Source organism: Mytilus trossulus, chromosome 4 (genome assembly GCF_036588685.1).
Source record: "Mytilus trossulus isolate FHL-02 chromosome 4, PNRI_Mtr1.1.1.hap1, whole genome shotgun sequence".
NCBI lineage: Eukaryota > Metazoa > Mollusca > Bivalvia > Mytilida > Mytilidae > Mytilus > Mytilus trossulus.
Window position 1 is genome coordinate 67145961 of NC_086376.1, and position 15065 is coordinate 67161025.

The following is a 15065-nucleotide window of genomic DNA, read 5'->3' on the forward strand; positions in this document are numbered from 1 at the left end:
TAAAATGATGTGGATGTAAGCAATTATAGGCAACTGTATGACCTTCAACAATGAGAAAAAAACTTACTGCATTTGGGGCTATAAAATAAGGTATACTTACAGTTTACTATGCTAGGAAACAGAAGAAGCCGACAAACATTTAGACAAATACACTTGCTTTTATAGGAAAAAGTGGCGAAAACATGTCAATGATTTTTTTGTTATGAAAAATTGTTTATTTGTTTGTGGTTACACGTACTTACACGAATAAATACAAACATAATGTTAAAAGGCTAAAATGGTAATTATGATAATTTTGACATTTAACTTGCACCAAATGCATAGCAGTTAATTTGTTAACTTTAACATCTAATGAGTTGAATTTGGAAATCCCAAACCAAGATTTTCATTGTCTTCACTTTAAATTGGTCCAACAAGGTTATATTTTTGTCAAGTACTTCATCTGCTTAGCTAAACGTACTTTAGACGCACCAACTACGAAGTCGAAAGGCATTGCAAACTAATATTTCTTAAATTTGTGTCAAATATGGTTTAAGTCTTCTTTATCTCCCATGACTGATTCGTTGATACGGCCACTGGATAAACACCGTTGTTCTCGAATAATTCATCATTTTCCTGCCGATTTAAGAATAAAATACCAGTACTTCCTACAAGAATAGTGGACATCAAACTGTGTCATTTTTATTATTGTTCTTTGGTTTGCCACAGATTGGGGGATACTCCTATGTTGACATAAATTATCATTCACATGGTCATTATTTTAAATCAGCTGTTTTTGTAATAACAAAACTTTGGATTTTGAATTTGCTTAGAATATTCTACCCTAGTACTAGATTACCTTAGATTAGCTGTAATTGACAGAACCTTTCTGAGAATTTCGTTCTTTCTCATTTCCCAAGTCGGAATTTTTTTTAATGCTTTATCCCCTTCTCCTAACTTACATATTTTTGTTCCAGCAGACAAAGCATGAAACAGTATTGTGAGTAGAGTAGTGGTTTCTTACACCCCCCCCCCCAATATCATACATGGGCATGACTCATTAACGGCAGATGTCTTTATTTGGGGTGTATAATATTTGAACCCCAACTAAATAGATATGTCATCAATTTATAAATGTCAAGTGTTGGGGTGTTATAGCTTTCGTGCTTCTTTGAGGGTGTGGGGGTTTATAATGTTTGTGGAATATTCCGCCAATTTTTAAAAGTATCATAATATAGATGACAGATGTTGAGGGGGGTTTCTATCGAAGAGGGTCGGTATAAAAGCTCAATCCAATCTAAAAGACGTAATACAAAAATATGTGAGCTTGAAAGACTAGAGAGACTAACAGTTAATACAAGAATTTCTCTATTTGTGTTCAAATATTCAACGTGAAATTTGTGGTAAGAATCAACTCAAATATTTTGAAAAAAATTATATGTTTTATTAACCACAACATGACAAAAATATATTTAATCTGCTGATTACAGTAAATCTACATAATTGTTTAAAAGAGTTCCATAGATATAGCATAATTACAATGTATGTCCATATACTGATAGAATCCTGGGCACACACACACAGTCACACAATCAGGTTTTTTTTACATTGTCCTTAAGTTTGAGAATGTAACTTTTTTCCCGATCACTGCTTTTTCTATTTGGTCTGTTAAGCGGCTGGCCTCCTTTAAATTATCTTCTATCTTCCCCTGTATTTTTTTTAATTCCTCCAATAAAGTTGTACCTTCATTTGTCTTCTTAGTTTTACATCGCATTCGTTTTTCAAGTTTAACTATTTTATCGTAGGGGACGGAGCTGGAAAAAAAATATGTGATATTAGGAAAAAACATGTATAAAAAAGGGGTTATTTGAATAATATACATGTATACGCGTGTTGATACATATATATGTACCTGTGTGTCTATATTTATAATATGTCTGTTGTGTTATTTTGACGATAATCCCACAGTTTTGGAATTTAATCCATTTAAATATTCTGTACAAAGAGGGATTACTCAAATTACATGTCATATAATGAATGATCCATTAACAATTAAAATAGACTTAAAGTGTTAAATATGATACACGTACCTGCATCCTTTTCCGACTGTCTTTCCAGAGAAGTTAAAAAGTGGAAATGTATGGGTGTCACCCCAATCTGGTGACTGACATTGTGTCTCCATCGAAATCGGGCCTTCGGAAACCATTCTATAACACAAAAAATATATAAACTGTATTATGAAATAACACGTTTTCCTAATAATCTTTAAAGAGAGAATTAAATATCTTTTCATTAACAAAATGTTCACGTTGATAAAACAAAATTTTGACTAGTGAATAATTAATTTTGAGACTTACACACTTGGAGTTAAGCTTACAGTCTGTGTACTAAACGGTAGCCATGGGTCATTCTCACGGTATTCGGGACTCGGTAGAGTTGGAAATTTAAAATGCCTGGTATCTTCAATTTCTTCACCAAGATTGCAAACTGGAGGTGTCATGCTAAAGAGAAGGAAGGAATTCATCAGAATTGTAAAATAGCCCTTATTTAGAAAAGAATGTATGCATTTTGCAGAAAGTGAAATGTGTTATTTATATTAACTTTGACGAGATTTGGTTTTGGATGAGGGGGAAAGTTGTCTCATTTGCACATCATTCCATATCTTATATTTGGTACGAATTAAATGTTTGAGTCATAATCCTTAAGGGGGGAGGGGAGGGGGAGGGATAAGTACCTTTTTTCGAAAAGATCGCAGCCGTCACTTATTTCTCTTAGGAGTTTTTCAAATTCATCATGATCACGCTTTTCAAGAAATTCTTCTGCCATTTTCTCGATTTTGGAGAGTGTGTGTGTTGCTATACAAGTACGAATGTTTTTATATGATTTGAAGAAGAAAGAAATGACTTAATATGATTATTTTTAGAAAAAAGGTAACTTAAACGATGACAATAAAAAAAAAAGCAGATGTGTTCCTTTTGTAAAAAATCTTTACGGTATCAATATTTCCTTTTGTTCTAAATATTGTTGACCGAACTATCCGTGACCCCAACTCTGTATTGTACTTGCATACTATTGTGAAATGTATCGGTATATACACCTGTCCCGAACTGGTCATCTAAAAAAATTAATGTTGTCTTTATTTCCCAAACGAACAAGTAATCAAAATTAATAATTTACTTGACTTTGTTTTAAAAGAGAGAGGCAGATGTCCAAAGAAATTGCGCCATCTTCGTTTTTATATAAAATGTTCACCACCTTATCAATGTAAAAAATTTGAGTGGCCCACATTCACAGTAAGAAGAACCAATGATTGTTTCAAATTTATTTTATAACAAAAAGTAACGCCAAAAAACTATGAATAATCATATATTTCGAACTAGGTCTATCAAAATTGAAAAAGATGAAATTCATTTCGTGTACACTATGCATTTGACAAAGCATGTTTTAGAAAGGCACGTGTATACCCACGTATACACGACTAAGAGTAAATTTTTTGACGAGAAAGGGGTTTTAGAATTACTCCATCTGACTATGCAAAATCCTTGTGAGAGAACAGTCATGTCAGATAGGGTATTTTTTTTCAAAAAATTTAAAAGAGCCACTGGAATTTCAATGGTTACTGGTTATATTTACTTTAATGTTCTCGTTGTTACGAGACTAGATGGGGGGATAATTACAGCATACCCCTGTAATCGTCAAAAAAAATAATGCTACAAAGACATGATGCGCATAGTATACACACCCACCCAAACAAAAACAAAAAAATCATGACCCGAAAAGGGTCGTGAAAAAATCATAATATCAGAATACCCCTCTCTCACTTCCCCCCTCCCCATCCCACTTTTGTTTTATCCCAAGAGGGGGTGGTTATGTTCGAACTTTTTTTTTCTCAAACTCTTAGAGGTGATGACCCCGCGCTAGTCATATCAGATCAAGTTACCGTAATGGAGACTGCACGCGTTTTTTTCTTTTTTACTGTCTTTATTGGAATTATAGTTTTAAATACTGAGAGTTTGTGCACCCTGTCTCATACACGGTGCACAAAACTATCGTCAACTTTTTTAAAGTGTAATTTTCCCGGAATGTGCGTGAAAATTCCTCCCTACATTAAAAGAGTGGAATGTGGAAAGGGGAACGACGATTGAAGTGGCAGGAGACGTACAACTCCGTAATTGTGAAGGTAAGTTATGTAAACTTCAACCAATAAGAGAGAATCGGATTAGGGAAGGGTGGAATACTCTGTAAAGAAACTCAAAGACTTTATTATAAAAATGTTTTATTTCGAAAGACACTTTAATATTTGTTTAAAAAAAAGGTATCACTAAAAGGCACAGTTATATGCAAATTAATTTACCATATTATCTACTCTATATAAAACACAATCGTAAAAGAGAAATAAAAAGGGGGAGGGGGTACTATTGATGGGGGAGAGAATATGATAAATGAAAAAAAAATAATGTCAACGTGGGGTCAATTTCTTTGTTTTCCCAAAACCATAGTATTCATACACTCTTTTTATTAATAGGAGTAATTTAATGTCGCAAAGCAATAAAAGAGGATTATCAGTGTTAAATGATTGGTAACAGAGACTGCCGGTTAATATAGCACTATCGTTCTATGCAATATAATGTGTCAGACATTATACACGAAGTTATAAACTATTATATCAAAATGAAACTAGGATTAGGGAGGAGTTTGTTCGAATAAAAATAAATTGTGTAAATTAAAATATGCCTTTTAGATGGTGAACCCAAATAAATATTATCAAGTGAAACCCTTTTTAACACATTTCATTCGAAATATGAAAAATGTTCCATTTTTTTTTTTTGTTTCAAAAAAAATAAAAAAAATATTCTTACAAACATGACTTCGTTACGTGAATGCTGTGTACATACACCAGCTGACAACAGATATAATAATAAACTTGATATCGTTCTTTTTAATTTTGACTTCCACATTGTTTTTCAGTGAGGACGGACGAGGAAGAAGAAAAAGAAGAAGAAGGAAAGGCATTAGAACCCCAGAACCTCCATCCCGTTTTACCTACAAGGGGTAATAGGGTTGTAGTGCCGGTGAAGGAGAACGAATGCCCTCCCCTAGCAGCAACAACAACTTTATGGAGAATCAACGAACAGTAGGATGTTGAGATGCGTCTCAACACCCAATGTCCGTGTGTGAACTGATACCTATTGTTTTTATTTCTTCATGTAGTATTAGTTATATTGTTTTTATATCATTTATTTTTATGATTTTTTTTTCAGTTTCAATATCTGTTCGTATAAGGCTACATTTTTAGTGTGAATCCTATATACCGTTTTGTCAACCGTAACATGTAAACACTTTTACAGTTATTTAAAAAAAACTACTTTAAGGTCAACAACAATGAGTGAAATACAATACCCCATTTTCTCGTCTAATACTCAATAAATTAATTCAAATCAAATGTTAACGGGATTTTTACGACTTGTAAATTTATTTTTGATAGTGTTACAATTTTAAAGTTTAATAGCCAGTTATACGTTTGACTTTTGTAAATTTAATGTATATAGATTGCTTTAAGCACGGTTTCATCTGTGAGGGTTGTTAGACGTTTACACTATCTGTGTGTGTGTGTGTGTGTGTGTGTTTTGAGAGATAAAAGAGAGTAGGAAAGATAATATTATTAGTGTTATAAAATCTATGTTGAAATTGAAGAAAAATAAAAATGTAAATATGAACTAGTGGTTTGTCTTATCTCCTCTAAATATATATGTGTATATATGAACTTCAATTGCCACTTTTTGTTGTTATACATCTTACTTGATCGAATATATCATCACTGCAACATGTATCTGGTATAGTAATGATAAATAAGCAGGATTTGAGAAACATTCCCTCTACTATAATCTGAAGCTAGTTGCCCCCCCTTTTATATCATTATTTTTTTTTAACTTATTTTGTATCACATTTCTCTTCTCAGATGGAAGGGGGTCCGATTCTAACAGACATCATAAACTGTTTTACGTCCACTGATCAACTGCTGATTTTTGTTCAAGCCTATGGTTTGGAGAACGATCCGTATGTTCAACTCCGCTTAACTCATTTAAGACAAACCAGTCCAATGGATTTCAAATGCATGACATGTGGAGAATGGTTAAGTAACCAAGAAAACTACGAGTTTCACATGTTATATCACGAGACAATTCAAGATTTTGACTTGAGTTTATTTGATGACACTCCTCCTGACAAAAATCATATAGAACCGACTATCAACTCTAATAAAAGGACCTTCTCCATTCCCGATTCATCTGACGTTTACACACCACCTCCAGCTAAAAAAGCAAGTTTCCCCTCCGACCAGTATGGTGCCGGTGACGACAACCCTACAACACACACATTTCACAAGAAAAGAGAACGCATCTATGCCAACAATGGGGCTACAGACATTACATATGAAGTTAAATTTTCTAATCAGTTGCAGAATAAAAAACTGACGGACATAGTCGACGATTTACACAACGTATTCGACGATGTTCTCGGTCAAGTCCGTGTAGGATCTCAAGACAACAGTCTTGCCCGACTTATCATCGAACATAATGGTTTAACGGACCCAATCGTCGTCCCTTTACAAGAACTTAATACAATGGATGCCTCCACGGTGATGGATGAAATAAGCAAAGTCTTGCAAAGCAACGAAGAGCTACCTGTAGACGATAGTTTTTCTGTTACGGTAGGGCGAATAGATATTCCGTCCGGTGGTGGTCGAGTTTATATTACAAAATTGACGGGTGACGATAACAGTTTACAACGTAAACGTTCTATTGTCAGTAGGCCTAGTGACACAATGTGCATGCCTATGGCAATATCGCTTTGCTTCCTGAAAACCTGTCGCGTTGTATCCCCTAGTGAATGGCGAACACTGACGTCAGACGACACAGAGTGTATGGTAGATAAAGTTCTGAAACACAGAACCACCCCGAAATGGTTCTACAATCATGTCATTGATAAGGGGAGAAAGGAATGTATTAATTTTGCGAAACGTCTCTGTGTATTAGCCGATGTCAGTACGGAAAAACAATGTAGCATTAATGACATAGAACGCTTTGAAAAGGTGGTGGACTTGCAAATTTTAGTCATTTCATCAAAACTAGGTAACAAATTCATTCGTGTTGGTGAAGGAGAAACGGACAGAAAAAAGGTATTTCTCTACCTTATTGAAGAGAACGATTGTGGACACTTTGCAGCCATATTGAGTATATCGGGCTTCTTTTCTTGTAGCTACTTCTGTACAGACTGTCTTAAACCGTACAGTGTCAAAGATCAACATTCTTGCCAAACGCATTGTACCGTATGCTGCAGTTTGGATTGTGTTCTGACAGGGAACAGTTTGTCTTGTCGGGCTTGCAATAGAACGTGTAGATCCATCGCTTGTTTTCAAAGGCACATAGAGGAAAAAATAACAAAGAAAGGAATTTCTTACACGGAATGTGGTAAAAAATACGAGTGTAAAACTTGTAGAAAAGTACTAGTCCGAGAGGAACGCCCACCCGAACTTCACCAATGCGGAGAATGGAAATGTGGGTGTTGCCATGATTATAAACCCGAAGAACATTTATGCTACCAGAGGGCAATCAATACCGAGAGAACCGACAGACAAATGATATTCTTCGATTGTGAAACGACACAAGACACACTCCTACAATGTGAAAACGGGAATCTACCATCAACTTCGAGATGCCAAAATTGTAAAGACAAAGAGGAAGCGTGCAATCAGTGTACACTTTGTCAAAACTGCGGCAAATCTTGGTGTGGTTCAAAAGAACATAAAGTGAATTTCATCTGTATGCAAACAGCATGTGACCACTGTAAAGACAAACAGATATCTAATGAACCAAAATGTAACTTTTGTGGTGTTCGCTGCTCGATGTGTGATAAAAAGGACAAGAAAGAATTTAAGAAAGAACCATGTTTCAAAACATGTGGTTTTAGGGAAAAAATATTTCGAGGTGAACACGCCACTGATGCATTCTGTAGACGGGTTTTTACGGAGCAGTACACAAACGCAGTTGTGTTGTCTCACAATGGATCTGGTTACGATAATTATTTTCTGATTGACTGGTTGATAAAGAATTCTATTCGCCCAGACGTTATCTTCAATGGATCCAAAATCATGTACATGGCGATAAATCGGGGTTTAAACATCCGAGTTTTGGATTCGTTGAACTTTTTACCCATGAAGTTATCGAAAATTCCGAAAGCGTTTGGACTAAAGGAATTGAAAAAAGGCTACTTTCCTCATTTTTTCAATACAATGGAAAACCAAAATTACATTGGCCCATACCCGGACAGTACATATTACGGTTGCGACTACATGAGTAAAGATGACAGGAGTGATTTTTTGTCGTGGTACAAAACGAAAACAAACGAAGTATTTGACTTTGCTAAAGAAATGAAAGAATACTGTTGCAGTGACACGACGATCTTGAGGGAAGGAGTGTTAAGATTTCGTGATTTGATGTTGGAGGTGACAGGAACGGGGAAAACGAAAAACACACACGGACAAGGGGTTGATGTTTTAGATTATGTGACCATTGCAAGTGTGTGCATGGGTGTTTACAAGACTAATTTTTTAAAAGAACAATATGCATGACGTGGAAGTATTGAGGCAAGACACTGACGATATCGACCAGATACCCATGACATTTACAGAGAAAGGATTCGACGTTTTAGATCATGACACTTGGAAGTCTTCCGAAACATTTCTCTCCGAAAATCCACAGAGTAAATTTGGTCAGCGAAAATTCGTCAAAAGTCCGCTGGCCCACGTACCATCAGAGGGATACACCAAAAGATACAATCATAGCAAAAGTTCGATAGTATGGCTCGAATGGATGATGAAAGAAGAAAAGATGTCTATTCAACATGCCTTGAATCGAGGGGAGTTTAAAATTCCTGGAACAAAGTTTCATGTCGATGGGTACTGTCAAGAAACCAACGAAGTCTTTGAATTTTTAGGGGTAAGTTTTCCCTTTGTTACGGAGGGGGGAGGGGGGAGACCGCCTGCCCGCCCGCCCGCCCGCGCGCCCGCCACCGCCGCCGTGAGAGCACAGATTATTGATACGCGTTTTAACGGATAACATAGACACGCGTATTGAGGGAAACGTTACCATGGGGGCGTCACTTAATAACGCGTTTTTTCTTACCAAAAGGTGAACTGTCATTTACTGTTTAATCTTCTGTTTCAGTGTCTTTGGCATGGCTGTAAAAAATGTTTTCCGTGTGAAAGAAGCGGAACGAAAACATCATTAACGAAACAATCGATGGAAGAACTGTATGTGGTGACCAAAAAAAGGGAGAAGACCATACGAGAACTTGGCTATAGATATCGCAGGATATGGGAGCACGATTTCGCTAGTCAATTGAAATCAAACGAGGGACTGAAACTATTTGCGGGTAATCTGGATATCGAAGAACGTCTTGATCCTCGTCTTGCCTTTTTTGTAAGTATACCATCCTTATTTAAAAAAAATATATAAGAAAAAAAAATCATTTATCTTGATTGCTCTATTGTTTGTCTTTTTGTCACCATTTTTATTTTCTTTCTTCATTTTAATTATTATTATCTTTTTTTTCATTTACAGGGCGGGCGAACAGACACGACAAAACTGTACCACAAAGTTGAAAATGAAGACAAAATTAAATACGTAGATTTCACATCTTTATACCCATGGACAAACAAATACTGTCGCTATCCATTGCATCACCCAGAGATCATTACTAAAGATTTTGAAGAGTTGGGTTCATATTTTGGATTATGCAAGGTGAAAATTTTACCACCCAGACACCTTTATCACGCCGTTTTACCTTACCGATGTCACGGAAAGCTCACTTTCCCACTATGTAGAACATGTGCTGATACACAATATCAAGGTAAATGCACGCATACTGAACAGGAACGAAGTATTACAGGTACTTATGCTACACCTGAAGTAATGGTAGCGAAAGAAAAAGGGTACCGAGTGTTAAAACTGTACGAAGTGTGGCATTTTCCGGATGATACACAGTACGATAAAAACACTAATTCCGGAGGATTGTTCACAGACTACGTCCAGCTGTTCCTTAAAATAAAACAGGAAGCCAGTGGTTTCCCCCCACACTGTCAGACAGAGGAAGACAAACGAGAATACATTCGATTGTATAAAGAAAAAGAAGGCATAGACTTAGATTACGACAGCATCAAGGTAAATCCAGGTTTACGTAGTCTTGCCAAACTGTGTCTCAACAGTTTCTGAGGGAAATTTGGACAACGCCTGTTCATGAAAAAACACCAATTTTTTCACGAAGCAGAAGCTGACAAATTCTTTCAGATCATATCAGACCCTACTAAAGTAGTCGAAAATTTCCACATTGTTTCAAACGACACAATACAACTAGAATGGACACAAAACTCTAAGTTCCCTCCTGTGGATGCAAAGACCAACATCTTCATCGCTATTTTCACAACGATGTGGGCTAGATTAAAACTGTATGAAGTTTTAGACATGTTGGATGATAGGGTGCTTTACACAGACACTGATAGCTGTATCTACGTAAGCAAGAAGGGAAAACCTGAACCGTCGTTAGGAAATTATTTGGGGGAACTCACTTCCGAAATACCGGCAGACGAGGGGCATATAGTAGAATTTGTGTCCGGTGGACCGAAAAATTATGCGTATCGGACACTCAAGACTGAAACGTGTAAAGTCAAAGGTTTTACACTTAATTTTACAAATTCTAACATTGTTAACTTTAATGCTGTCAGGGAGATGATCATATTGGACAGGGACATGTGCAAAACGTTAACTAATCCAACTAAAATAAGTCGACTACCTCACCAGAGAAAAATATTCAGCAGAAAAGAAAAGAAGAAGTATAAATTCGCGTATGACAAACGTGTTATTCTTGACAATTACGATACCGTCCCTTATGGGTATATATAAAAAGAAAGAAAAAGACTATTACACGATGATTTTATTGAATAAAAAATATCGTATATGTTGTAAAAAATAAAGTTAGTATTTTATCCAACGAATCTGTTCTTTTTTATGTGATATGCCAGGAATGACGTCTCTCCTTCCCTTCCCCTGTACGAATAAGCCTCCCGTCTGTGTTAAAGGTTTTTTCCTCCGTTCTGCAAATAATCTCTTTGGTACATTCAGTTTCCTCAAAATGGCTTGAAACTCCGTACTTCCAATTGTTTTTTTTCTATGGAGTGTTGACACGACGTGGTGAATAAGATCTTCAATGTGCGAGCCAGTCATTGTTTTCCCGTTTACTAATAATTCGCCTTGTTCATTATGATTCAACAGGTTGTTGTCTTGAGCTAAAACGAATCTGTAAAGATCGTTCGCGCGTTTCTTTACTTTTTGGGGTAAAGAACGATCTATCATTGGCATAAAGTTAGCTATGGGTTTTTCGTCGTGGTCGTTTTTCAATCTGTCCTTGTCACCCAAGTCTGTTTGATGGTGAGTTTCTGGTTGATTCATGAGACGTTCGTATCTTTCCCTAGACACGAGTATGAGCTCTTGTGCCATTACTGTTCGTTTAGAAGTGACAAAACCGGTTTAATCAAAAGGCAAGTCAGAGTAGGATGTCTCACTAAAATATTCCTTTTCCGTGTGTATGTGATCGATCGGGATGACAAGGAACGAATGTGAAGGATGTAAGATCTAAGCTTTCTTATATGAGAGGGGTTCACCGGTAAGCTTCCTCTGTATATATTTAATGCTATTTCCGATATGATATCGATTTGATCATTCGAAGCTGCCTGAATTAACACTTTCTGTTGTCTAGGGTTAGCATCATATACGAATTTCAGAAACGTACTGTATGAGGTGATCCTTGACGGCATCTTTCTTGTGAACTGGTGGTGTAGGTGTGCTTGTCTCCGGTTTTATTTCTTTGGGGCATATACAATGGTGACGTCATCAGTTGGAAATATCGAAGTACGCAAGCGGTACTTTTTATCCGTATAAGGGGATAAGTCGCATACCAGATATCCCCCAACTGAAACATAACTGATGGCTTTATCATAGGCCTCTTTGAAATATTTCGTCTCACCGGGAAATGCCTGACTTGCAAAGGCGAGAAGTTGTTTTTTTATCTCTGTTATTGGCCATAAGTACAAAAATATGGGTATTCAAACTTATCGATCTGAAATGTGTTCCTTTTTCAAACAGATTTTGGGTTATGAAAATTACCGAACAGTTCCTGTGATGTGATAGCGCGGTTGACAGGTGTAAAGCCTCGTCACTCTTACTGATCAATCTCATCATGTCATCCAGTACAAGGACTGTGTGCTTGTCCTGGTTGGTCCATTCTATAATGTCACTTCTTGTGGGGAAGCCCTCGTACAGTAACAAATTGGGTATAGTTTGTTGAGCTTGGTCAAAAATGGGTTGAAACTCCGTATAACAGTAAACTATTTGAACCGGTGGGGTATTAAACATGACAGATGCTTGCCTTAGTAATTTCATTACAAATGTAGTCTTTCCACTTTGAGTCGCTCCCGATATCATGAAAGTGCAAGGACTTTGAAAAGGTAAAATATCGCGAGAAGTTGTCATCTTGACGTCCGGATAAGGTATGAGAGCATTTGACACAGGACAGATAATTTAACACGATGGACGCATGATATATTTTATTGACACAAACTATAATAAGTGTTGACAAAATTAAATACAAAATGGTCGTTAGCATAAACGTTTGAATCGAAAATATTGACAATACTATTTAATGAATATTTAAAACATAGATTCAACATGAGAAAAGTTAACACAAACAATCCACAATGAGAAGACGACTTTGGTTGCACTTGTACATTAAAACACTCGTATTGTTTCACGTAACAGTTCAAAAAATGTTTTAATTCTTCTCCATAGAATTCCGGCGGTTTTCCAAAACTGTCGAAAAACACCCCATGTGATTTACTTTCTAACACAATTGCCATCCAATGTTCCCCTGGCAGATCACTCGTATGGTTGTTGACGATGTAGGCACTGGGGTAATGTATTTTTCCTGTTGGTAAATTGTTCCTTGCAAATACTCCTTTCACCTGCATTTGTATACACGAATTGGATCGGATAGCACATTCTAGTTCGTACCCATTCATGACTGTATATAGCGAACGTTTCGGGAATGGTCTATCTCTAGAAATGAATCGAATACTCCAAACGCTATGCACGTGACAGCAGAGGGTAGTCCCGTCTTGAATTTTATTTCAGCTCTCACGTTCCCATGCTTCACCAAGTTTATATAGTCATCTCCAAGTCCTTTCGGGTCCAATGGAAAAGCATACAAGGTGTACCCTTTTCCATAGTCTTCTCTAGTAATGGTGAGTCCTGCGTCTCTATTCATTTTTTCACAGACCTCAAATAGATTAGCGTATGCCGTTGCATACTGTCTATTATCCCCAAAGTCAAGTTTTAACGGTCTCGCTGGAACGCTCTCTCCGTTAACGTACAGTCCTACATCAGTTGCATTGTAATGGTTGAAACAGAAAGGGTTAGTATCGTACGTTCCATTTCCGCTTTCTTGTGAGATCAACCCTAAGACCAGAGTACTTGGGCGGATGTTGAACATATTGTCCCAAATAAACTCCCTTGAGTCTTTATTGATAGTGTTTCGTTTCACTTCTGTCCTTTGAAAATAGTAACGGACTGGTTTGGTTTCTATCTGTTTCATATGGTTAACAATAATGCCAGGATCGACTTTAATTTTGCATGCCTTATAAACACAATCTAACAACTGTAACTTGTAGGCGGGGGCGTCTTCACCCGAAATGACAAAAAACTGGTCGCTACTACGGTAAAGTTTTATATACAAATCGACGCCTTGTATTTAATGGCGATCCAGTGAAAATATGTCTTCAAACAGCGGTCCCTCCATTTCAAATTCTCTACTGTTCTTGATAAAATCTCGACGAAGAATCAATCCAGTGTTAGCTCCGTTTTTTCCATCCGTATTCGCTAAATCACCGGAATCTTTCATGAACAATTGTGACTGAAGTTGTGATTTCTGTTCATCGGTCCCACTGGTAAGAATAGTGTTAATATAGGCTTTCCATGGGTAGTTTGACGTATTTAAAGACACTAGTTTATTGTTCATATACACATCCATTTGTGTCCACATAGCTTGAAGAGGCAAATTTACAATACTCGACGTATCGGTATCGTCAAGTGCCGTTCCATCGGCCTTGACAAGTTTTGCACGAACATATAATCTACTCCGTCTTAAATCCATGTATTCGGGACCTTGTCCAGAAACGAAAAAATCTACTGTAGATACATCTGGCGAAGTAAAGTTTGACATTGGCCTAGTTTCCGAAAAAAATATCCGATCAATAGCTACTTGATTTTTTGGTTCTTCAAACAAATCCAACTCCATCGGAATGCTAATGTCTTTATTTTCGTCGTTTAAATACGCCATTTCTTTGCTGCTCCTCTATTAAAAATGGAAGGTTCAGTTTCGAAATCTATTTTCCGAGGTTTATTCCTTGTAGCCCGTTTTTTCTTGCTCGGTGCACTGTTTTTAGCTTTCTTTTTTTTACCTGTTGCCTCTTTGAGCTTTCCAACTTTACTGTTTTTTGGTTTTGATTTCCTGCTTTTTATACCGTCAGATTTAGCCTTTTTTTCCTGTAGGACGTGAGGGTCTTTGTCGTTCTTCTGTTGTTTCAGTTCTGAAGCAGCACGTTCTTCGATTGCCACTGTTGGGGCTATTTGCTCCACCTTGGTTTCAATTTTAGGTAAGTTTTTCTTCAGAATGACATATCGATGTCTGCTGTAACGTCTAGGAAAACCCTTTCCTAATTGATTATTGTGTTGTTTTTTTAAATGTTTGGCTTGATTTATGGTCTCTTGCCATACCAATGCATCACTGATGTAAGGAGATTTAGACATCTCTACAGAAAGGAATACTTCTTTAAGTGAAGTGTTACACAGGCGTCCAAATTGACAACTGAACACGGTTGTCCCTTGTCGTCTTTTAAATAGATGTGAACTTGGTTCAATTGTCCCAAACGTACAGGAACATAATAAGGAGTGTTAAAGATGATATGTGACCTGTAGTGT

The 15065-nt window shown here is 36.7% G+C and overlaps 3 protein-coding genes across 3 annotated transcripts; 1 reads left to right on the forward strand and 2 right to left on the reverse strand.

The window, feature by feature from the left end:
* Nucleotides 1-1441: 1441 nt before the first annotated feature.
* LOC134714124 (uncharacterized) lies at nt 1442-2167 on the reverse strand. Its single transcript, XM_063575369.1, has 2 exons — nt 2070-2167; nt 1442-1793 (listed from the first exon to the last, which is right to left on the reverse strand). The coding sequence occupies exons 1-2, from the start codon at nt 2159-2161 to the stop codon at nt 1583-1585; spliced, it is 303 nt and encodes a 100-aa protein (XP_063431439.1). The 5' UTR covers nt 2162-2167; the 3' UTR covers nt 1442-1582.
* Nucleotides 2168-9178: 7011 nt separating this feature from the next.
* Nucleotides 9179-10250, forward strand: LOC134716758 (uncharacterized). Its single transcript, XM_063579765.1, has 2 exons — nt 9179-9458; nt 9600-10250. The coding sequence occupies exons 1-2, from the start codon at nt 9279-9281 to the stop codon at nt 10248-10250; spliced, it is 831 nt and encodes a 276-aa protein (XP_063435835.1). The 5' UTR covers nt 9179-9278.
* Nucleotides 10251-13104: 2854 nt separating this feature from the next.
* On the reverse strand, nt 13105-13680 carry LOC134716759 (uncharacterized protein F54H12.2-like). Its single transcript, XM_063579766.1, has one exon. It carries the CDS (start codon nt 13678-13680, stop codon nt 13105-13107), a length of 576 nt encoding a protein of 191 aa, XP_063435836.1.
* Between the last annotated feature and the right edge of the window lie 1385 nt (nt 13681-15065).

Excerpts from the sequence above, each read along its gene's own strand:
- LOC134714124 (XM_063575369.1), bottom strand. The coding sequence starts at position 2,161 with ATGGAGACACAATGTCAGTCACCAGATTGGGGTGACACCCATACATTT. Across the intron at positions 1,794-2,069 it reads ACAGTCGGAAAAGGATGCAG|CTCCGTCCCCTACGATAAAA; the intron begins GTACGTGTATCA and ends TTTTTTTTCCAG.
- LOC134716758 (XM_063579765.1), top strand. The coding sequence starts at position 9,279 with ATGGAAGAACTGTATGTGGTGACCAAAAAAAGGGAGAAGACCATACGA. Across the intron at positions 9,459-9,599 it reads ATCCTCGTCTTGCCTTTTTT|GGCGGGCGAACAGACACGAC; the intron begins GTAAGTATACCA and ends TTTCATTTACAG.
- LOC134716759 (XM_063579766.1), bottom strand. The coding sequence starts at position 13,680 with ATGAAACAGATAGAAACCAAACCAGTCCGTTACTATTTTCAAAGGACA.